The 25,631-nt window shown below is 34.5% G+C and overlaps 1 protein-coding gene across 1 annotated transcript in view; it reads right to left on the bottom strand.

Annotated features, from left to right (window-relative positions):
* The window catches only part of Impg2 (interphotoreceptor matrix proteoglycan 2), an 85,363-nt gene extending 63,494 nt beyond the window's left edge, over positions 1 to 21,869 (bottom strand). The window contains exons 1-4 of the mRNA XM_047564789.1: positions 21,785 to 21,869; positions 21,097 to 21,345; positions 6,725 to 6,891; positions 4,509 to 4,540 (exon numbers count right to left, since the gene is read on the bottom strand). Of these exons, the coding sequence (XP_047420745.1) occupies positions 4,509 to 4,540; positions 6,725 to 6,891; positions 21,097 to 21,345; positions 21,785 to 21,869 (533 nt within the window). The remainder of the gene's footprint in view (positions 1 to 4,508; positions 4,541 to 6,724; positions 6,892 to 21,096; positions 21,346 to 21,784) is intronic.
* Between the last annotated feature and the right edge of the window lie 3,762 nt (positions 21,870 to 25,631).

Raw genomic sequence — 25,631 nt, 5'->3', positions numbered from 1 at the left:
TTTGAAGTTAGTTTCTTCTAACTTCAATAGATAAGATTTTTGAAATTGTAGCAAAGATCTGCATGAAAATTCATTACACCATTTTTAAATTACTAAAACTACTTAAATAGAAATTTATTTTCTTTTTAAAAATTTTTTCAGTTGGTGATGGACTTTTTATTTTATTTATTTATTTATTTATATGCAGTGCTGAGGATCAAAACCAAGGCTTCCCAAATGCCAGGCAAGCACTCTATTACTGAGTCACAACCCCAGCCCCTAGAAATTCATTTTCATTCTTCATGTTTATCCTTGCTCATTCACACACATATACATGCAACAAAGGAAAGCATTTTTTTTTATTTCTAAATGACCTAAAAATTTCAGATAATGTGTCTAGAGATAGAATATATGGGCTAAACACTGGATCTATCATTTAGTAGCTTTGCAACTTTGTACAAGTCCATTAAATTCTCCATGCCTTAATATTCCTTCCCTTTAAAAAAAACAGAATAATAATAACACCTACTCATTATACTGTTTAGAGGATTAAATAAATTAATACAATTAATAAAGTACCTACAACAATGACTGGCCTACAATTGCTAGAGTATTGTTGGTTATTTTATTTTTTAATTAAGTTGAAAAGTCACTAATTATATAATTATATATAATTATAATTTAAAATTACATTATTACATAATTATAATTTAAAATTATATAATTTAAAATTACATTTAAACCGCTTGAAGAGGAAACTCCATTGTCCATTCTTTCCCACCCCACCCCCCAAATACTGGGGATTGAACCCAGGGGAGCTCTACCACTGAGCAACATCTGCAGCCCTTTTTATTTTTATTTTGAGACACAGTCTTGCTATGTTCCTGAGACTGACTTCAAACTTGAGATCCTCCTGCCCCAGCCTCCTGAGTAGCTGGCAATACAGGTATGCACCACCACATCTAACTCATTATCTATTCCTATAAGAAGCTTTTCATAATACTCAAAGTAACTGCTGATGTTAGTATTTTTAGTTTCTAGGCCCAGATTTGGAGCAATTTAGAGTAAATGTAATTTAGACTAAATTAGTTTTCAACATTTAAATCAGAAAAGTAAATCAAGATCTATTTTTCCTGATGGTCTACTGAAGAGCCTACCAGCCTGATTCTGTTGACAGGATGGTGAAAAAAAATGTCATCTCACATCCCTTTGATATCCTTATGAGGTTTTAATATGTAAATGCATATATTTTGTTTATTGACCATTGGCTTAGTATATATATATATATATATATGATTGTTTATGCAATTACATCTTTATGGGTTATTAAAAAATTTGCAATCTACTTTTTCAAACACAAAGGTTTTGTGGCCCAAACAAAGCTTCTACTCTTGGTTCAGGCCAAAAGTATAAAGTAAATGATAATCTGATAATCTAGGTGAACCTGGGTTATATCACTGTTGACAGAACCCAAAAACATTATAATATTTTTAATAATAAATACTGACAGTAGCAAAATATGATCCTTTTCTTCAGACCAATAAATCAAGATCACAACTACTTTGGAGTTTATTATTCCAGTAGAAACAATCTGCCCAACAAGATGGTTGCATTTACACTTTTTTATTGTTTTTTATCATATTCTAAAGTTGCACACAGATTTTTAAAGTAGATGGGAGACAGTATATAAATAGATGGGAGACTGAACAAAGTTATAAATTTGGAGTCACAGAATCTGCAATCAAATCTTAATACCTACTTAGTTGTCCGGTATCTGTTCATTTATTCATTCGATAATGATTTACTAAGTATTTATCCTTAGCCCAGAAAGTATTTGTGGCCCTGGAAATATAAAGATTAACAAGATTTAGCCTAGATTTTTAGAGGGGAGGGGATCATGAATCACGGAATATTTCTTAGAGGAAATGACAGCTAAATGCAAGTTAGTCAGGCAACAAAGACAGAAACATAATGGTACAAGAGTAGTCCCAGAAAGAGTGTGGCCAAACCGCAGTCTGAGAAGGAAAGTGAGACAGATGAGGCTGGATGTTGAAGCATAGGCCTGACTGTGAAGAGACGTGGGGGCATGATCTTAAAGGAATAAGGGGCAATTACATTGTATTGGGCAGTTGAAAGACACGATCATATTTCTTTTTTTTGAAAGATTTCTGATTAAGAGTGTAGAAAGTGACTCAGGGGAAGGTAATGAACTATTGGCAAGCTGTTGTACCAGGAAAGTGATGTTGGTCCTATGAATTAGGGTAGGAACCTTAGTGAGACCTTGTCTCAAAATAGAAGTAAAAAGGTCTGGGGATGTGGCTCAGTGGTAAAGGGTCCCTGGGTTCAATCCCCAGCAGAGAGAGAGAGAGAGGTAGTGGGCGAATGAATTAGAAAATAGAAGAAAAGGGAAAGAGAAAACAAGACAATTAGGTTGATTATGGTGACATTAACTGTTTACTTCAATGACAATCACAAAAAGAAACAGATTGTTGAGGATAGAATTAACTTTGCTTTGGGCACAATGAACTAACTGCTTAGATAAGTTACTCTGAACCCAGGAGACTGTGAAAGTTGGATGTGAAGGCTTTTAAGGTTCCCTCTAGCTCTATCATTAGAATCATAGGTTTACAGATGGTTAGAGAATGTTGCTAAGAATCAACTGATTTTAGAGGGAAAAAAAAGAAAAAATGTATATTATGATGTTTATTGAAAGGATATATTTTACAAGCAATACATTTCCTGGGGGAATATTAGAAAACACTTTCTTAAAATAATCTTTTGTTTGAGCGTAGAAAATGTGGCTATAAACCTGGAACACTATTCCACTCCCCCTTAAGAATATTAGACAATGGACAACATTTCATTTTAATATTTATAGGTTGATGACTTCTTCCCATTCAGAACATGCTAGTCTATGAAAGTTCTTTTGGTAGAGTTTCTAGACACATTCTAGAAACATCTGTTCCAGAAGATGAATGATGCTTTGTACTTGTGTTTACTTTTTCCTGGTAAGGTTATTTTCTCATTAGTAAACTTCAAGAGCCTAAAACAGTGGTTCTCAGCATCACTAATACATTAGAATTAGCTGAAGATGTCTTAATATTCCCCATGCTCAGGCCATACTGCAAATCAATCTCTGGGAGTGGGACACAGCACAGTCAGCATTACAAACTGCTGACCTAAAGCTTCCTAAATAAGCAAAAATAATTGGGTTGAAAAGAAAGGGTCAATATCAACTAGTCCAGCAAATTCACAGACAACAAATAGACATCCACCAAACGCTACCCTTCATCAACACACGTCTCTGAAGTAGAACCCCCAATCCAGCACAATGGACCTTCTGCTCCATTTTCTCCTGTTCCCCTGCCTTGCAACTCTTCCAGTAACAAGAAGAGGGGGAAAGCAGCTCTGAGAACCCTAAAATAACTGGTATGGGGATTCCAGGAATAGCCAACTTCCTTTAAGCACCTCATCATCTCAAGCCCCTATTCAAATCTTGCCCCTGTGTCCTAATCAACAGAGCCCATTACCATACAAGTGTGAAAACTGCTGGGACTGCTAGGCTCCACCATATATTTAGCCCACTGTTTACTTCAATGACAATCACAAGGAACCTCTGAGCTCTGCCTCCCAGTGTGAAGATATCACAACCAAAGAAAATACAAGGCCCCATGTCTAAGTAGATGCCCAATCCCAAACCCCAGCATAGACATGGTATTATCATCAGCTATACGAATGAGGAAGACCCACAGAGAATCCCATTCCCTTCAATTCATTCATGTTCAATCTGAAATCTAGATATACTCCACTACCACCCACAGGTATACTTTATGCTTTTGCCATGACTCTGCTGTCAGGCTGGATCTCTGAGACACTGACTCATTAACTTGATTTTTCAACCCAGTAGTGCTTTTGTGTCCAATCACCCACATGCTGACATAATCTAGATATTTTGAGGATATACAGAACTGAAATTCTTTCTCTCTCGAGGCCAAAAATAGCTCATTGAGATCCACTTTGTACAACTAGGAGCCATAAATGATCTTAGTCCTATGTCTAAATATCAGCAGAGCCAAGAATTATAACACTGATGTACATCAAGGTTGTGCTATTTCTGTGTTTTAAGATCATAACATAGTCAAAAGAGTTATCTACACTATCACCCATCATTTAATAAACTATCCTCCACTAAAGTGAATCACTTCAGAACAATTTCACTGTTAGCCTTAAACCTCAACAACAATCTCCATATGTCAAACCATAAACCTGTTTTCTGGAGAGAGGAACAAGTTTGCTTCTTGATCAAATCAGTCAATAAATAAGCATAGTGGTACTATGGTGGTGTTCTGGAAAGGGAGGTGGTCTCAGATGAAGAAGAACAATTTGAGACTTACCCACAGGCCTGGTCCTTGCAGGAACTGGTAAAACAGAAAAGGAACCATTAAATTTGGGGTGGATCTTAAAGTATATATGACACATCTACATTGTCAAACATGAATTTGGGTGGAGGGGTAGGGGGAGACCCTCACCTGCTTGTGGTTTCCTTTGTGTAAGTCAGTTTCTAAAGAAAACAAAGATATGAAAATGACTGAATGAGTTAACAACAGTTATAAAGCAGTAAATAAAACTTATTTCATAACAAACACTTCATAATGCCCAGCCATGGTAGAATATGTTATGCTGCTCCACGGTTAGGCGAACAATGAGAACAGGTACTGATAATGCCAAGGTTGTTTGGTGACTGTGAAAACATCCCAACAGTCAGTCTCTGTTTATATGCCCAATAGTTTCTGTGCTCTCTCTTAATGGGCCTGGATTAAGTCTTTACGGGCTAATCATTCAAAAAATGTCTGCAAGTTAGAGATGGGTAGAGTTTTACATTGACCTGCCATAAACTTATAATCAAAGAATTTTGGATATAATAAATTTATAATAATCCCCATCCTATAATAGCACAAACATAAGATAAAATAACTGATAAATCTGTTTCTTCAGAATGTAGACAAAGAGACAAATCAGTAATTGGGTTATTCCTCAGGGGGTGTTCTAAAACAAATTGTCCCCAAATGTCCTGTAAGTTAGTTGTTTTATTTTCAGATCAATATGATGAAAAGAACACTAACTTAGAATCAGATCTAGTTTCAAGTTCCAGCTTCCCCTCCCTAGCAATACATCAAATCTCTAAATCTTTCTGGTGCCAGTCATCAGTTTTCTGGTCTGTAAAATGGAGAGGCTATTACCCTAAATACCTAGAAGATATTAATAAATAACTCACTGCTCTCCTTCCTGTACAGACTCTTCCAGAATAATCAGCCACTGTTGTGATTTCAATTACTACCTCAGGGCTGGTGATTCCTATAGCTGTATTTACAACCTAGACCACTCTCCTTGGCTTTGTACCTAAATATGAAGCAATTCACATTTCACACTGACAGCTCAAATAAACACATTTAAAAGTAAACCCATTCTCTCTGTCACATCTACACATCATTTAAAAACACACAAAAATCTGCATACCTTCAAAATATTTATGATACAACAAAATGTGTCTTTAGTCTACCCATGTTTATCAGATCATCCTTTTTCTCCCCAACTATGCCCACTTAATGAGATCATCATCTATAGGATCAAATGTTAAAGAAAATAATAGAACACCTTTACTAGAAATAAAAGTTCAAAAACAGAAAGAATATGATAATTTATTTTACAACTTTAAGATGTACTAATATGATTTTATCAGATCCAAATAAAAAGAGCTGTTATTTACATATTTTTTAGTCCTTCCAAGTACATAATACAACTAGTATTTGAAATAATGTTCAAGAAGTATAAATAGTGGTAGGTAGGAAAAAGACATTTTAGCTATTGTTTTTAAACTTTTATTTAAACAAATTATCTGCATATTTACTATATCATGGGAATGTAAAAATTAACATATAACGACATAATCCTTGCCTTTTGACTCATAGTCTAGTAATTAGTCAAATATTCAACTGGTAATAATAAAATGTAAGAACTGTTAAGAAAAATAAAGAAGGGTGGGAACTCAGGAAATGAGAGGCACTAAATCTGCTATGCTAAGGGTTTTTTCTTCACAAGGGAGGTTATGCCTGATCTACAAACATACAGAACTTGGACAGATAGAGAGATACAAGAGACATCAGAGAGCATGAACAATTTGCCACATGTGCCTGCAGTTTCATTTTCTTGTTATAAATACATGTGCAATAGGCATATGAAAAGGGGAAAGTGGGCAGGTAATTTGTCAGTGTGCATGCTTATTTATACTAACAAACTAAAGTCTAAAACAAGGAAAATAAGCAAATAATTAATGAGAATCACATTTATGCTTCACTAAACATTTGTTCAGTGAACTATATCTTCTATTTTAATTAGAACCATTGGTATTACTCTGAATTAAATGCACATAATTTTTCAAAAATATTTGACTCTCACAAATCCATATTTTTATCCTAAGCCTTTGTTGATTCTGACTTCCAATTGTTTACATTTATAAACAAGGCTGCAGCTGTTATTTGAGTCAGCAATGTTTGTTACAAAGGCAAGATAAAAGACAGGGATGAAGAACTGAGCTACACCCTAGGACAGCTCGTTATGACAGCCCAATTCAACAACAAAAAATAATAAGGGGTTTTGTCACTCGCTTTTCCCTCCATAGGCCTTAGCTGTGTACAGGGTGCTTCTAGACCAGAGCAGCAATTCTTCCCCTTCTTGTGACACTTACCTTCATGATTAAGTTTCTGTGTTCCGCAGACTGACTAAAATTGGTGCCCATTTCAAACACATTTGTGATTCCATCTTCACACAAATTCATCCAATAATGATATTCCTCACGCCCAGGAAGTCGATCCCAAAAAGTCCTGAAGGCTTCCCAGACAGCTTCCTGACACACTGGAAAACGGACAGAGAAGAGTTTTTATGAAAAGGTAACATTCTCTGGGATTCTCACAGTGATCATGAAACAATTCATTCAGATAACCCTGACACACCGTTGCCCACTGTGTTTTCTGGAGGAATATGGAAATGTATCTCAGTGAAAGCCCTTCTGAAAGTCAGTTTAAACTTTTCAGTTCTAAAGAGATTTGTACTCCCTACTCTTTTCCTGTGCAAAGGGGATCAATTTGCTTCTTAATGAGCTGGAGTTCTGTTCCCCATCTCTTTAAAAAAAAAAAAAAAAAAAGTTTATGCTTTACGAAAATGGACCTGATGTTAAATGCACCACATTTAATCAAGTTTCCCTAAGAGTGTGATTTTTTAGTTTCCTTAATGTTTACAGATGTTCTCCTGAAGTTACAGCTTCAAAAATCAGCTTCTCAATCTTTCAAGATGGCTTGGGAAATGATGCCATTTTAAAATAGCCAGGGGTTTTTCTGGTAAGCTGCAGTGACATAGTGCATTATATCTACTCCTCCAAAACTCTTCACATATCTCTAATTTAAAAAAGGATTAATGGAAACACCTGAGGGCTTATAGGGAATTGAAAGTGTTTCATAAAATCAAGAAGGGAATGTTAACCTAGATTACCACTCTTAAGCTACTATATTTCATAAGTGAAAAGGAAAGATAATAATGAGCCCTTATTTAAACTTAAAAAACAAAATTCATCAGTTGTGCTACTTGGTATTTGCTTAAACTAACTGAAATCTTATGCTCTCACAAAGATTTACACACAAGTATTTAAAGTGACCTCATTCATAATTGCCAAATCTTGGAGATAATAAAGATTTCCTTCTACAGGTGAGTGGACAAACTCTGGTACACCCATTTCACAGAATATTATTCTATGATTAAAAATAAATGAATTTTCAAGCCATGAAAAGACATTTAAAAACTTAAATGTGTAACACCAAGTGAAAGAAGCTAATCCGAAATGGTTATGATACAGTACAATTCCACTGACATTCTGGAAAAGGCAAAACTATGAAGACAGTAAAACACTCAGTTGTTGTCAGGGGTTAGGGGAGAGGGAGGGATGAATAGTTAGAGCACAGATTTTTTAAGACAATAAAATTAGTCTGTATGACAATATCATTGTGCATTTACATAACTATAATTTGTCAAAACCCATTGAATATACCACAAAGATTACACCCTAATTTAAACTGCAGACTTAAGTTAATAATAATGTGTCAATGTTGGCAAAGAAGTTTTAACAAATAGACTACACTGATATAAACTATTAATGCTGGGGAGTTTGAGGAAGTATGTGGTAACTCTCTGGGCATTCTGATCATTTTTTCTCTAAGCCTAAAACTGCTCAAAAAATAAGGTACATTAATTTTAGACTATATAGGAAAACTGAAAAAGAAAAAATAATATTCAGGAAAAATATATTACTGTATTAAAACAAAAACTAATTGAATTTATCAGCTAAGTTATTTCAAAGATTTGAAATGGAAATGCTGTTAAACAGGGTATCTGCCCATTTTGTATAATACTGGGTGTATTGCTATTCTGCAACCATTCAAAGGTGTAGGTCACTCAAGGCAATGGAATACTAAAGTGATAGGGAAAAGAAGGACAGTGGTAAGACAGAAAATAAGTAGCAGATGTCAAGGAAAGTACTTTTAAATAGAAGTAGGCTGAGTACTCATCAGGCAACATATTTAGGTGAAGTCTGGACTCACAGAGTCCTAACCATAATTTCACCATGCACTATAGTTCGATAACCATGAGTAGCTTACCTACCTAGTTAAAGCATCAATATACACATCTCTTTTTTTTAATCAAATGAATAATTACTGCCTTGCCTTATGTGGGAAAGTATTTTGTAAACTGAGAAGTGCTACATGAATATCATGTTATTACAGTTGAATATCTCTTATCCAAAATGCTTGGTATCAAAAGTATTTCTGGTTTTTTTTCGTAATTTTGGAATATTTTCTTATATATATAATGAGATAATTTGGGAATGGAACCCAAATTTACACACAAAAATCATTTGTTTCTCATATACCTTATGCACAGAGACTGAAGGTAATTTTATATACTTTTAGTGTGCCTGTATTTTGACCACAACCTGTCATATGAGGTCAACCTGTCATATGAGGTCAGGTATTGAATTTTCCATTTGTGGCATAATGTTAGTACTCAGAAAGTTTAAAAATTTTTGGAGAATTTCAGATTTCTAATTTTCAGATTAGAGATGAACAACCTATATCATGTTAGATTCTGGTCTGACGGTTGATTGATGGAACAAGACAATCTAAACTACCCCCCCAAAAAAAACCAACCCTTCAACATTAACACAGTATGAAACATATGAACCTTTGGCTATAAAGGTAAACTAACTGCATCCTTATTATCACTATTGAAAACTTTTGACCAATCAGCATACAGAAGAGTCCTGTAGGAATTGAGTGAGGCAGAGCAGACCAATTTACAGATTACAGTTTTTCCTCTCCTCTTAAAACTTCCAAACAGAGGTTACTGTGGATTCTCTACCTGGACCCACCATGGCATAGCCGGGATCCCTGAACCTCAACAATTAGGCTTTTTATGGCACCGGGAAGTTGTCAGAGTGGCGGAAGTTGCTTTCCAAGCTGCTCCGTGGCGTGAGACCAGGAAAGAGGATAAACAGCTTCACAGTAAGGTGGGTGAAAGAAGGATTTTACTGGGATTTAATACTGGACTCTCAGAACAGCTTATGGACTCAGAATGTTGTATACAATAAAATAAAAGAAGAAAGTCCTCTGCTGATGCTGGCAACTGCAGGAGCTGATCCACACTAGACAAAGTGGAGAGTGGGGGAGTATGAGAACCTGCATTAAGATGGCACCATGGTGTGTCTTGGTATGAAGAATTCAGAGCTCAAGGACACTAGCTGACTGATCCATAGGATGTACTATACTATATCCTCATATGTCTCCCAGTTGTCTGTGGATAGCCAAGGCAGGAGCCATCTTTTGGCCATGCTAAGGAGGCCAGTGGCTGTGGAAGCGAGTTTAGGAGCCCATATCTAGGAAATTCAAGCTGGGACCAAAAAGCAGACCTGGCAGACGCCTGCCACACAACTCAGAGTGAGCCTAGGAAACCAGAGAAAATTCAGTGTGGAGTGTTTTAACCAGGAGAATATGAGTCGTAGAGATCTGAGAGGTCTGAGGTCCCCCACCCACCCACCCACTCCCCACACCCCCCGCCTGAGTCTGGCAGCTCTCAGAAGCAGCTGGGACAGGTCGGGATTTGATTGGGCAGGCAGGAATGACTGTGTGATTGGGAATGAGCCCAGGAGGCCAGGAAAGGCAGGATCCATGAGTGGAGGATGGGGCAAAGGATTGGCTCCTCTGAGGCATAGGTGCAACCCTGGGTAGACTCCAGGAGTACAGTCTCCAAATGTGGATCAGCAGCTTCTGGGCCCTGGAGGTGCACTGATTTAAAGTCTGCAGATGAATCACCATTCAAGGAAGCACCTCTTGCCTACCTAGACCTAACCCTGCCTTCAGGAGCTCTGCCTCTGGGAACTCCTCTCACAGAACTCTACAGTGATTCCACCCTGAGAGTGGAGCAGACAACACCAACCCTCTCCACCTCACACTGCTGAGAGGGGAACCAAGAATTTTTGAACTCCAATTGGCAACTTGACAAGCAACACAAACAGAGGAAGGATTTGACAGTCTGTAGCCCCTGTTCTTATACATAGTACATACCTCAAGAAAAAATGAAAAGAAAGACATTGGGGAACAAGCAATGACAATATATTTTCAACTAATAATTTTTGAACACTGCAACAGAAACAAATCCTTAATTTTTCATTAAGAACTTTTTATCTTTCTTCTTTTCTTTTTATTTCTCTTTTTTGGATTGTTTGTATGCTGAATGTTTCATGGATATTTATATGTGTACATATTTGTTTCTCTATTCGCATTTCTAGCATTTTGGAAGGCAGTTATTTTTCTGACTATCTTTTGAGATCTAGGGTTTTTTATTAGGATATTTTGGTTTTGTTTTGTATTGTTTTCACCTAATGCTCTTGATTCTCTTTCTTTCTCTCTCTCTTTTTTTTTTTTTCCTGCTAACAGTCTCTTTCATTCTTCCTTTAATGTTTTACTTCTATTTTCTCTCCTCTTCCATAATAATCATCACAACCCACATCTCTTCGGCATTCTCCCTGTTTGCCATTTGAAATTGAAAACTCTTTTGCTAACTTACTGTTTTTACTGTTGGAAATTGCTTATTGTACTATTTTTGTTTGTTGCACCATTCACAGTGTAGATGTCATAGTAGGAACCAAGTTCTCAGTTTAATGATGTATATTGTTTGCATTAGTTGTTAATATTTGTCTCCCCCTTTCTGTGGGGTACTAGAAACCTTAAGTGACACTATAAGTTCACAGGATAGAAATTCAGCTGCCTCAGATTCATACTGAAAGATAGGTAGACAGAAACAATATTTTAAAAAAGCAAGGAAACAAACCATCCCAAACAGAACAAAATACCTCAATAACAGAATTCACTGATAACAGAGTGGAGGAAATCTCAGAGCAGGAGTTTAGAAATTTCCTTTAGACTTTCAGGCAACGAAGACAAAGCATATAATCTTGAGAATAAAGTTGACTATGGAGAAAAGCTGTTCAGAGACTATGAACAGAATTTTTAAGAAATATGGGATAATATTAAAAGGTCAAATATAAGATTCATAGGAATAATGAAGACTCTGAAATACAAACTAAAGGAATGTGCAATCTTTTCAGTGAAATAATATCAGAAATTTTCACAAAACTTAAGAATGCAATGGAAAAATCAAATACAGGAAGCATACAGGAATCCAAATATACAAAATTGCAACAGACCCACTCCAAGGCATATTATTAAGAAAATTCCTGGGGTCTGGGGAGGTAGCTCAGTTGGTAGAGTGCTTGCCTTGCAAGTCCAAGGCCCTAGTTCAATCCCCAGCACTGCCAAAAAACAAAACAAAACGAAAATTCCTAACATACAGAATAATGATAAAATATTGAAAGTTGCTAGAAAAAAACAACTGATCACATTTAGAGAATCCGGATCCATTAGAGGATCCATTAGAGGATCCAGATCCTCTAATTATGGTCACAATTTGGATCTCAGCCAAGTTTTGAACCCAGACTCTAAAAGCTAGGAGGTCTTAGAATAATGTATACCAAGCTCTGAAAGAAAACGGATGCCACCCAAGAATACTATATCCAGCAAAATTAAGCTTCAGATTTGAAGATGAAATAAAAATCTTCCTTGATAAACAAAAGTTAAAAGAAACGAAAATGAAAACATCACTATGGACACTACTGAAATACAGATAATAATAAGAAATTATTTTAGATATTTATACTCCAATAAATTAGAACATCCTGAAGACACTGACAAATTTCCAGAGATATATGACCTACCCAAATTGAATCAGGAGGATATAGAAAATATAAACAGATGAAATTCAAGTGATGAAATTGAAGATGCCATCAAAAGCCTACAACAAAGAAAAGCCCAGGACAAGAGTTTCTTAGTTCAGTTATACCAGACCTTCAAAGCAGAACTAACACCAATCCTCCTTAAATTTTTCCACAAAACAGAAAAGGAGGTAACCCTTTAATATTCATTCTATGAAGCTAGTATCACCCTGATAACAAACTAGACAAAGACATATCAAGGAAAGAAAATTTTAGACCAATAAACTTGATGAACATAAATGCAATATTATTAATAAAATAATAGCAAATTGCATAGAAAAGCACATTAAAAACAGTGTACTATGATCAAGTGGGGTTCATCACAGGGGTGCAAGATTGGTTCAACATACAGAAATCAGTAAATATAACTTACCACATCAATAGACTTAAAGAAAAGTATACATGATTATCTCAATAGATGCAGAAAAAGCATTTGGCAAAATACAGCATTTATTCATGTTTAAAAAACTAGAAAAACTAGGGATAGTAGGAACATATCTTGACATTGTAAAAGCTTTATACAACAAACCCAAGGCCAATATCATTCTAAGTGGAGAAAAGTGAAAGCACTCCCTCAAAAAACTGGAACAAGACAGGGATGCCCTTTTTTATCACTTCTATTCAACCTAGTGCTTTAAAATTCTAGCCAGAGCAATTAGCAAAAGAAAGAACTTAAAGGGTTACAAATAGGAAAAGAGGAGCTCAAACTATTTGTTTGCTGACAATATGATCCTATATTTAAAACATCCAAAAAACTCCATCGGGAAACTTAGGGAACTCATAAATGAATTCAGCAAAGTAGCAGGATACAAAATTAACACACATAAGTTAATTGCATTTCTATACACCAATGATGTATCAGCTGAAAGAGAAATGAGGAGAACTATCCCATTCACAATAGTCTCAAAACAAACATACAAACAAACTTGGGAATCACTCTAACAAAAGAGGTAAAGGACTGCAACAATGAAAACTATAGAACACTATAGAAGGAACTGAAGAAGACTTAGAAGATGGAAAGATCTCCCATGTTCTTAGATAAGCATAATTAATATTCTCAAAATGGTCATACTACAAAAAGTACTATACAGATTTAATGCAATTCATATTAAAACTCCAGTGAAATTCTTTGTAGAACAGAATGAGCAATCAAGAAATTCATTTGGAAAACTAAGAGGACCAGAACAGCCATAGCAACCCTTATCGAGAAAAGCAAAGCAGAAGGCATCACAATACCAGATCTTAAATTATACTACAGAGCAGAGTAACAAAAACAGCATGGTGTTAGCACCAAAACAGGCAGGAAGACTAATGGAATAGAAAAGAAGACACAGAGACAAACCACATATACAGTTATCTCAAATTAGACTAGACAAAGATGCCAAAAATATACATTGGAGAAAAGATAGTCTCTTCAAAAATGGTGCTGGGAAAACTGGAAATCCATATGTAGTAGAAGGAAGTTCAACCCCATCTCTTGCCCTGTACAAAACTCAACTCAAAGTGGATCAAAGACCTAGGTATTAGACCAGAAACCCTACAACTACTGGAAGAAAATGTAGGCCCAAAACTCCAACATATCAGCTTAGAAACCAACTTCCTCAACAAGACTCCTAAAGCACAAGAAGTAAAATAAATCAATAAATGGGATAGTATTAAACTAAAAAATTTCTTCACAGCAAAGGAAAATGATCAAGAGTGTGAAGAGAGAGCCTACAGAATGGGAGAAAATCTTGGATGAGGTGTTAATTTCCCAGGATATACAAATAGCTCAAAAAGCTTTACACCAAGAAAACAAATAACTCAATCAAGAAATGGACAAAGGAACTAAACACACACTTCTCAAAAGAAAAAATATGAATAGTGTTATGGTTTAGATGTGGTGTCCCCCAAAAGCTCACATGTGAGACTATGCAAGAAGGTTCAGAGGAGAAATGATTGAATTGTGAGACTCTTAACCCAATCAGTGAATTAATTCCCTGTTATGGATTAACTAAGTGGTAACTGAAGTGGTAGAGTATGGCTGGAGGAGGTGGAAATTGGGGGCATGGCTTTGGGGTTCGTATTTGTATCTGCCAAGTGGAGACCTCTCTTTCTGCTTTCTGATCATCATGTGAGCTGTTTCACTCCATCACACTGTTCTGCCATGACGTTCTGTCTCACCTTGAGTCCCGAGGAATGGAGCCAGCCTTCTAATGAACTAACACATCTGAAACCAGGAGCCCTTGAAAACACTTTTTTTCCCTAAAATTGATCTGGTCAGATCTTTTGTCACAGCAGCAAAAAAAGCTGACTAAAACAGTCAACAAATATATGAAAAAAATGTTCAACATCTCTAGCAAATAGAGAAATGCAAATTAAAACTACACTGAGACTTAACTTCACTCCAATCACAATGACAATTATCAAGGATACAAATAACGATAAATGTTAGTGAAGATGTGGGGAAAAAGTTACACTCATACATTGCTGGTGGGAATGCAAAATGGTGCAACCACTATGAAAAGTAGCATGGAGATTCCTCAAAAACTAGGAATGGAACCACCATTTGACCCAGTCATCCACTCCTCAATATGTATTCAAAGGATTTAAAATCAGCATACTCCAGTGATACAGCCATATTGCTATTTATAGCAGCACAATTCACAATAGCTAAGCTATGGAACCAAACCAGATGCTCATCAACATATGAATGAATAAAAACTTGTTTAGCACTGGGTTTATGGCCCAGTTGTAGAGCACTTGCCTAGCATGTGTGAGGCACTAGGTTTGAGCCCCAGCACCACACAAAATAAGTAAATTTAAAAAAAGGTATTGTGTCCATCTACAACTAAAAATGTATGTGTGTGTGTGTGTGTTTGTGTGAAGAGAGACAGTAGTTGTATAGTTTTATATATATATAAATACACACCATGGAATATTACTCAGCCATAAACAAGAATGACTTTATGACATTCACCAGTAAATGTATGGCTCTAGAGACAATCCCGCTAAGTGAAATAAACCAATCCCAAAATAAAACCAAAGGTCAAATGTTCTCTCTGATATGTGGATGTTAACCCACAACAAGGGGTGGGTAGAGGAAGAATAGAAGTTGAGTGGATTAGACAAAGGAGAATGAAGGGAAAGGAATAGGGATGGGAACAGGAATAACAGTGGAATGAATCCAACATTACTTTCTTAAGTACATACATAAAAATACCACAATGAATCTAAAAACAAGAATTCATTTCTATTGGAAATGATCTTATTCATGTACCTGTTTATTCATTATTTTGAATCCTTCTCATATTGGTCTTAAATTAATAAAAATAAATTTTTATTGGATTATTAAAAAAAATCCAAACAAAAGTTAAGTACATATCAAAAGACAATGCAAAGGTAAAAGTCTAGACCAGTAAGAACAAATAAAAAGTGAATGCCTATAACGTCTGGTTCTGAAATGCAGTGATTCAGAGAAATTATTTTTAAAAATTGTTAGGCCAAATAATTATATATCTATATCCTTTTCTTCACATTATGCATACAAAAAATTGAAATATGACAGTTAATACTATAAAACTTCTAAAGGAAAACATGGAAGAATATCTAAATGTCTTGAGGATATGCAGAAGTTCCACAGGACACAGAAAACAACAATTATTTTAAAATGGCTAATTAGAATTTATCGAAACTGTAAAGTTTCTCCTTATCAAAAGATACTTGGGCTGGGGTTATGGCTCGGTGGTAGAATGCTTGCCTAGCATGTGTAAGGCATGGGGTTCAATTCTCAGCACCACATATAAATCAATGAATGAAATAAAGGTCTATCAACAACTAAAAAAATTTTTCTTTAAAGATACTATTAGTATAAATTAATAGGCAAGCTACACATGGAGGAAAATATTCAAAATAGATGTAGCTAACACAGAATTAGTATTTGGGATTTTTTTAAATTGCTACAATTCCCTAATAAAAAAACAAACAATGCAATTTTTAAAATAGATAAAGGACTAAAACGGACATTTCACAAAGGAAGAAATACAAAATAGCCAATGAGCATGTGAAAAAGTGTTCACCATCATCATCTTTCAGAGAAAATTACAGTTTCCACATACAAATAAGAATGGTTGAAACTTTTTACATGCGCAATGCCAGTGTTTAGCAGGTCTTTAGCGCAAACAGAACCCTCATTTTTTTGTATAGGAAAGTAAAATAGTACAACCACTTTGGAAAAAATATTAAGAGTTTACTATATAACTAAATATACACCTAATCTCTGGAGATAAAGCTCAGCAAATGCCACATATTTCACATTTGACTTATCACCAAGCATCTTTAAAATTCCCATCTTTGCCAAAAAAGAAGTTTCATTAGCCTTTAGTTACTGCTCATAAGAACCTTGTCTTTGAGAAGATAACCAATCTAAAATTGCTTCTCTTCTGACAGATCTTCCCAGACTGGTGGAGAAAGAGAAATGTAATGACAGTATTCTGAAGAAGGAAATGCCAGCATTTAATCTGTCTTTAATTCTATTGCTAGGTCTCAGGTTGGGTTTCTAGAACATAGAAATCTAAAAATTCAGTAAGGAACATTCATTTTTTTTTGGGCTACTGTATTCTCCTTTGGGAATTGTAAAGACCAAAGCATGTGGAATAGTCAGTTTTGGTTCATTAAGGCAAGAAAATGAAATAAAATGCAAACTTATTAGAAGACATTAAAACTCTATCTTCAGATAAAATAATCATCCATTTAGAAGACCCTAAGGAATATATGAAGAAGGTCCTAAACTAATAAGTGAGTTTAGTGAAGTTGCAGGATTAAAGATCAATATATGAAAATCAGTTATATTTCTACATACTAGCAGGGACCAATCAGAAATTAAAATTTTCTTGCTACCATTAAAAATAGCAGGAAAAAAAGGTGAAACCCTTAAAGATAAATCTGATAAAATGTGCAAGATCTATAAACTGAATGGAACATTAGCTATATACTTCTTCCATTTAATCAATGACAATGTCATTTACTTAGGATCTATAATAACCCTAGAAGTCTGCCAATATATCCTTAAAAACATTATTATTATTATTATATTATTTTTATTATTATTCTTATTTCAAGTGAAGAAACTGATTTTTAAAAATAGAACAATTTTCCTAAAGACACAGAGCCAGCAAACCTGCAGATCAAATATTATTACATGGGACATATTTACATTAAAAAGATTGTTATTTACCTGAAATTCAAATTTAACTCAGTGTCCTAAATTTTTATTTGCTGAATCTGGCAACCCTATGTGTGGATCAGATGTGGCCTTATCCCTTGGGACTCTACCCCTTGCACAGTATGTTTTAAATATATGGAACTATACTCAGTTTGTGAGTCCCAAGATCCTGCACAGTTTCACTGGAAAATACCAATCCATTCTTCAAAACGCAGGTCGACTGGTTCTACTACATCAGGCGTGGATGAACCTTCTCATATAGGTCCTTCCACATGTACACCTTGTACAGTATTTCTGCATACTCTACACTGACTAAATTATTGTGGTTATTATGGTAACTGGCAGAATCATTACGAATCAAGGTTGCATGTGTGAATTAACAAATGAACAAAAACTAAAATAGAAATAATTATAAAACATTGCTGAGATCTAAATAAATGGAAAAATATATCATGTTCATATATTAGAAGACTCAATGTTCTTAAGATGACAAATTCCTGGCAGATGTGGTGGTGCACGCCTGTAATTCCAGCAGCTGAGGCAGGGGATCGCAAGTTCAAAGTCAGTCTCAGCAAAAGCGAGCGCTAAGCAACTCAGTGAGACCCTGTCTCTAAATAAAATACAAAATAGGGCTGGGGATGTGACTCAGTGGACAAGTGCCCCTAGGTTCAATCCCCAGTACCAAAAAATAAATAAATAATTCCTTATTTTAATTGTAGTGGTGACTTCAAAAGTAAATATATTAGTCAAAACTAATAAAATTATACTTTAAATGCCTATGATCCATCAAAGCATAACTCAATAAAACTGTGTTTTAAAAGGTTCAGTTATAAATATGATTTTTAAAAAAGAAGACTATTAATTATATTCTTTTCTAAATGTCCTATTCATTTGATTTTACTATTAAGCTAAATGCACTTGCTTTCTAATATGGAAGAAGCAAGTTTGTTGTTGTTCAAATTTGTTGCACCAACTAGCAATTCATGTCAAATTCTCTAAGGAAAAACTAGGCAAATTATTAGATCAAATTAGCTTGCTGAAAAGAGCTCAGATCTTTGGTTGAACATGAAATAAATCCCTCCCTTTAAGTTTCAGATGTTACGGCTATAATCCAAATTATCTCTTCAAAATCAAGACCTATGTTGAAATATTCATTTTCCCCAGATGAAAACAAATGAAACATTGGTTGTTTATCATGACAGTAACAGTTACGTAAACACTGTTTTAATCTTGATGTGTTATGCCAATCATTTTAGTTTTATGAAGTCTCTTTTCAATGACCCCAGTCCCAGCATCTATATTTTAAAATTTATTATTCCGAGTATGATTTACTTTTTTGTTGGTTTCTTTTTCAATAGTATCCCTTGAATTTATAAAAATAAGAGCAAATCAATTCACAATAGCTAGATTGTGAAACCAACCTAGATGTCCTGCAACAGATGCATGGATAAAGAAACTGTGGTATATATACACAATGGAATAATATTCAGCCATAAAAAGAATAATATTATGGCATTTGCAGATAAATGAATGGAATTAGAGAATATCATGCTAAGTGAAATAAGCCAATCCCAAAAAACCAAAGGCTGACTATTTTCCCTGATAAGTGGATGCTGATACATAACTGGGAGAGAGGGGTGGAGAGAAGAATGGAGGAACTTTAGATTACGTAGAGGGAAATGAGAGGGAGGAGGTGGCAGGGGTATGAAAAATGGTGGAATAAGACGGATACCATTACCCTACGTATGATTACACAAGTGGTATGAATCTACATCGTGCACAACCATAGAAATGAAAAGATGTACCCCATTTGTGTATAATGAATCAAAATGCAGTCTGTAAAAATAAAAATATAACTAAAAAAAAAAAGAGCAAAGCAACCACAAAGTATTACCAGTTCCTTAAATGACTGGTCCTTCCTCTTCACTATGAACCAGCAGTTGAGATATCTAGATATGCTTATCTATTTAAAAATAATACAAAGTAGGGCTGGGGTTGTGGCTTAGTGGTAGCACGTGAGGACCTGGGTTCAATCCTCAGTACCACATAAAAATAAAATAAAGGTATTGTGTCCACCTACAACTGATTTATATAGATATAAATATAGATATAATATATTAAATATAATATATAGGAATCATAGCTTCATAAATTATTAATTATAATTCTAATTTACTTTCAGTTCCTTTACTCCCTTTCTACTCTCTTTGGAATTTCCTATTTCTGGTATATGTCCTGTTATAAAATGTCAGGTCTATGGATCTCATCTGAAAAGGAAAAGGAAAAAGGATATAGACACAGCTTAGTGATAGAGCACTTGCTTAGCATGCATGAGGCCCTGAGTTTGATACCTGGTTCTGCAAAAACAAATAAACAAAAAAAGAACAAAGTAAAAGGAAAGCTTATTACTTAGTAATGTTTGATCGTCCCCAAATACAATGAAGAGATATAAATACACTAAAAATGCTAGTAAGTTTTACCACATTTACAAACAAAAACATCAAATATATATATATATATATACATATATATATATATATATATATATATATATATATATAATATCTGGCATTAAATTTCTATTTAATTTTATTAATATTGGTGTGGAAAAGGAGGAGGACAAATTTGACAACAGTAGCTCAGAGAGAAGGTTCATTTAACCTAGTGCCTAGAAGACAGTAAATGCTTAGTAAACATTTGTTGGATAAATGAATGAATGTATGCCTGAAAAAGCCTAATTTCATTATCATTTCATCATCTATCTCCCCTTTAGCTTACTAACATTACATCCAAATTATGGCTTTTTATTGGCTGCTGAGCAGCAAAAAACAGAACATGGAAATCCTCCAAAGGACTGGGAGACACAGTGTGGTCAACTACGCAATGTTAGTGAATTTAAGAAACAGAGTGAATTCACATGACAAAAAGGCATAACTTCAAGGCTCATACTGTTTAACTAAAAAAATAAAAAATAAAAAAATAAAACCCAATTTGTATTGCTTCAGGGACCATTGTGAGAAGTGCTATCATTTTAGACATAAAATTTTTCTATGTTCTAACTAGACACAGCAGTCTGTGGAATGTCAAAACTACAAAATAAATTGATTATATTTTCATAAATAGGCAAGAAGGTTGAGTGTACCTTGGCAAATATATTTTGTGAGTGTATTTAGGTAAATAATTGTAATGAAGAAGCAAAATTAATTCCTCCAATGATACAAACCAGCATTCTCGAAGTGCTTAAAAGATTTAAAACATGTCCTATTTTGGAGTGATGGAAACCGCCCTCTGAAATTATATTAATACTATATTTTTAGCAAGTTCTTTGCTCATAGCAAATAGATAATATGTAGATTGGTTTTGTCTAAATTATCACAAGTTTTGACTTACAATTAAGTCACAACTTATTAGATACAATAAATGTAATGGAACGATGTTTGAATTTCATTATGGGAGCCCAAAGATAAGGATGTTTTCTTACCTCGAACTTTAAAATACTTCACATGGTTTGCCACAGCCTCTGTCACACTTTCATTTGGGCAGATTTTTACTCCATTAGGTAACAAAATAGATCGTCGCCTCCTAAGAAACCTCGGTCTCTCAGCTTCTCTGTGGTTCAGAAGCTGCTTCTTTTCAGTAGGTAGAGAACGGTCTGTAGATTCTTCAGGCAGAAGAAAAGAAACTGCACTCTTGGTTTCTTGAATCTCTTCAAAAAACAAGTAGGTTTGTACTACAGAGTGAAAACACAATCAAAACTTTTGGTGAGGCATAAGATAGGGCATAAAAGACAACTAAAAGCAAAACTGATACTTGTCCCATATTTGGATTTTGAAATCAATACTCAGATTATAGACAGTCTTGCATATTTAAGAAGGAAAAGAGTGAAGTATTCAATCTATTTTCCATTTAATTTCTCCTCCTTTACTTTAAGATTGTTATTGAAATCAAGTATATATTCAATTTCAAAACAAGAAATAAGGGGAAGTAGGGTTTGAGCCATGAATTAGTATTCAAAGCTTCAGTTACTGGAGATACTTTAGAATAATTTAAATGAAGAAATGTCAAAGATTAATAGAGTAGTATTTATTCAATTTCAATCACCTCAAGTAATACTATTTTTAAGAAAATATGCTACAGCTATATAGATAAAGCAAAGACTTTGAGATTACCTGATAATGATGGAAGGTTTCCTTCTATCAGAACAAATATCAAAACACCCAGAGAAATCTTCCCCAAAAGAGGAAACATAATCATTTGAGCCAAAATCAAAGAAATAAAAAGAGGGAGAAAACCTTAACTGAGCATCCAAAGCCTTGAAATTTCCAGTAACAAATTGTTACAGAAAAGGCCCAATATTTAAAAGTTCATGTTTGAGAATGGACAACCACTCCAAACTCATTATAAATTAGTGGAAATAAAAATGATGTCCTTTCAAAGTAGCTCTCACTTCTTTTCTGAAATAACCAGCATGCTATGAAAGCAGGAGAGATAAGCTAATTAGAACAGATGGGGAGAGACAATTTCTTTATTCTAATCTAGGTAGCTAAGCTCTTTACTAACACTCTCCTTGCCTTTAACAAGCAATTCATTTACAAATGTTTCATGTATAATTCACTGATTTTTTCCAACTTTTCTGAATCTTCTAGTTGAATTTGATAAATCCACACATTCTCTGACTTCTCCTACGACTGAAGATGTATGAGCATAAAAATGCCCAGACTATCATTAGTTGCATATGCTATCACACCTACCTTCTTCAATAAGAGCTACATAAAAAACAATCATTAGTTTTTCTAAGAAAGTTATTGTCTTGTAAATTTGCTTTTTTGAAAGAAAATCTGAAAATCATTCATTATAACCAGTTAAGTCTTCTTCCTTATGTATAAAGTGGAATAGGAACGATAAAGCAAACTACTGGTAGAGCTGTTGTGATGGATTAAACTAATTAACTAATTTAAACCTCACAACACTGCTTAGAATAGTGCCTGACACACAGTAATCACTTAACATAAATGAGAGCTGTGAAGATAACTTTGTTGCTTAATTTGCTATTGAATGTGAGACCCAGGGTTTTTATCTACATGAAGATCTCTTAACCAAGAAAGGCTTTTGTTTACTAGGAGGAAATCAGAAAAAAATTGTATTAGGACAGTTGTTTTCATCAAATAAATCTAGTAGAAGGCAGTTAAGCTTGTTGAAATCCCTGTGGAAGCAAAGATTTAATATTAAATAACAATTTATATTTTATTTTACGTATCTCTGAGAAAGTTCTCTGGAAAAAAATGTTTTGTAATGATCTAAAGAACATTTTTCTTAACAATCTTTCACTGTATTAAGTCATCGTCAATGTTATTTTATAGATTAGGAAAATAGACTCGGTATTTCAGTATTTCAAGCATGTTTTTTCAAGATGGTCTCAAACTATATTTTCTGCTCTTATAAAAGTTAACAAATCTAAATGACCATTGAATAGATGTGCATAATTGCATCTATAAAATATCAGTAAATTTACAAGAAATTTATTTGCCAAACTTCATGAGTGGGAGAAAAAAACAACCTGAAAATTACATTAACTATACACAATTTTAAGGTCTTAAGAAATATTTTATGTTGACAATTCAGAACAAGAGAAACATTCAGATAACAAATATTTGTAGGAAATTATTCTTTTTGAGGACCTAGTCCAAAAAACTAAAAAAATCTTCAGAATCACAACAATTGGAAACATTTCTGCACTTAATGTTCAGAAAACCTGGGTTTAAACTCTGGCTTTAATGCTTAATATATATTTGATTTTGGTCAATCATCTAAGCTATTTGAGCTGGTTTATTCACTCAAAAAATTAGGTATGATGATCTTTGCCTATGTCATGGGGTTGCTGGTAAGAATTAGGAAATATGAAAATTCTTTGGGAACTAATGCATGGTATATTAGTTGTATTACATGTATTCATAAAGTCTAAAGAGCTTTCAAGCTTTGCAGTCCTCCTTTGTTCAAGTTCCAGAAAAGAAAAAAAAAAAAATTCCCTAACTTATAGCACAAGTAGACAATTTTAGAACTTGAAAAAATCTGTTATATTATGTTCTACAAAACATATCGTTTCAGAAATCTATACTGTTCTAAAAAAATTAAAGCTGGATTCATTTGTTTCTAAATAGGTTCATCATTTTATAACTTCAACTTAACTTGACATTTGATATAACTTTTAATCACAGCATTCTTAGAATAACTGTATTTATGACACAGAGTAGTAGGTGGTGACTACCATAAGTTTACACCATGAGATTGTCAAAAGCAAGTTAACACCCACTGGGAAAAGTAGAGGGAATTTATTGGAAAAGATAATGTTTAAGCTGGGCCTTGAATAGACTAGTTGGTACTTCGGTGAGCAGAGATGGTGGTGTAGTAGTAAGGATTGAGTTGGGAAAGAAATTCTTGGTTATGATCAACAGGTGGAAAAGTATACTGTTAATACAGAAAATTTAAGATATTTGCTGCAGCTGGATAGGAGCATATGGCAAATAGGTTGAGAATGAAGCGAACTGATTATGGAATACCTTGAAAGCCTTGCAGGAATTTTGGATTTTTACCTAAAGATGAAACAGATTTTCTCTCTAGTATTTAATTGCTCAGAAAAAATATATATTTCTTGCATTTCCATTTAAGGAAATTCCTTACAGGAAATATTTCAAAACCTTATATGAAGGTCTTTGAACTTTGTTATGCATCAAGCAATGTCCCCAAACCAGGCATAGGGGCACACTCCTATAATCCCAATGACTTAGGAGGATGAGGCAGGAAGATTGTCAAGTTCATAGCCTCAACAATTTAGCGAGGCCCTGTCTTAAAGTAAAAAAAGGGGCTGGGATGTGGCTCGGTTAAACACCCCTGGGTTCAATCCCCAGTATCAAAGTGGGGGGAAGTCTCCAAATCACCAACGTACCAAAACTAAACATAAAACTCTGCTCTGGGGATGAGTTCCAAATTGCCTCATCCATACCTATTTTCAAATCCAATGAGGATCATTTATTGAGTGCTTATTCAATTCTCTAAATACAGAAAATCAAATGTTTCTAGTCTTAAAGGAGGTTATAGCACACAGGGAATAACATGTATACAAATATTATAATAAATGTGATGCAATTCACATATACAAATTATTATGGGAGAGCAGATATTATTCTGCTTGAACAGGTGTGGAGGTAGTGACATTAGAATTACTTTTGGAAAAAAAAAAAAAAGTTCACATGAAGTAGTGAAAGGGTGTCCTGGGAAAAGGAAATAGCATGTGCAAGGCCTGCAGGTGTAAACATGCAATGTTACAATTCCAATTCCAGACAACCATCTATGGTTTGGGGTTTAAAATGACATTCACAGTCATGGGACAACAGTGCATAACCTGACTCCAGTTTCACTTTGTAGAACTAACACACTGTTATGATAATTTTAAATAAAGTGCATCTTCATCTGAAATTTTTATAGAAGTACTGACTGATTTCTCTGGTTCCCAGAAGGGATGCACTCAGTTTTAACAGAAAAGTCCACCCAGGTGAGTGTGCAGACCCCAGCAGCAGAAGGAAGCCTAATACACACAGAACCATATCTTTCAACAGCTCATGAGCAAACTTCTCAAACTTCCTCAAGAATAAGCTCAGTTATAAGACCACCAAGAGAAGTACTTAGAACATGAATTAATAATTCTGTGTAACTAAAAGGTAGTGGACAATGGAAAGATGAGGACAGAATACAGGCCAGAACAAGATAGGATGGGCTCTATATGACGAACATAGAACATTTTCTTCTTGACATAAAAAGAAAAAAAGCTAATTTTAAGAGGTATTAAAGCTTTTGCAAAGTCCTACTCCAGAGACTAGACAAGACTCAAAAAAGGCTTCCTTTTTGTTTAATCTCAAAGTTTCTGAGTTAAAAGCAGTATAACCTTTACAAATGATTTCTCTGTCCACTAACAACCCTTTCACTACTTCTCTATTTCTTCTCATTTACATTCACCCACAC

Source organism: Sciurus carolinensis, chromosome 9 (genome assembly GCF_902686445.1).
Source record: "Sciurus carolinensis chromosome 9, mSciCar1.2, whole genome shotgun sequence".
Classification (NCBI taxonomy): Eukaryota; Metazoa; Chordata; class Mammalia; order Rodentia; family Sciuridae; genus Sciurus; species Sciurus carolinensis.
Note: the sequence above shows the minus strand (reverse complement) of the source record. Positions and strands in the feature narration are given on the sequence as shown.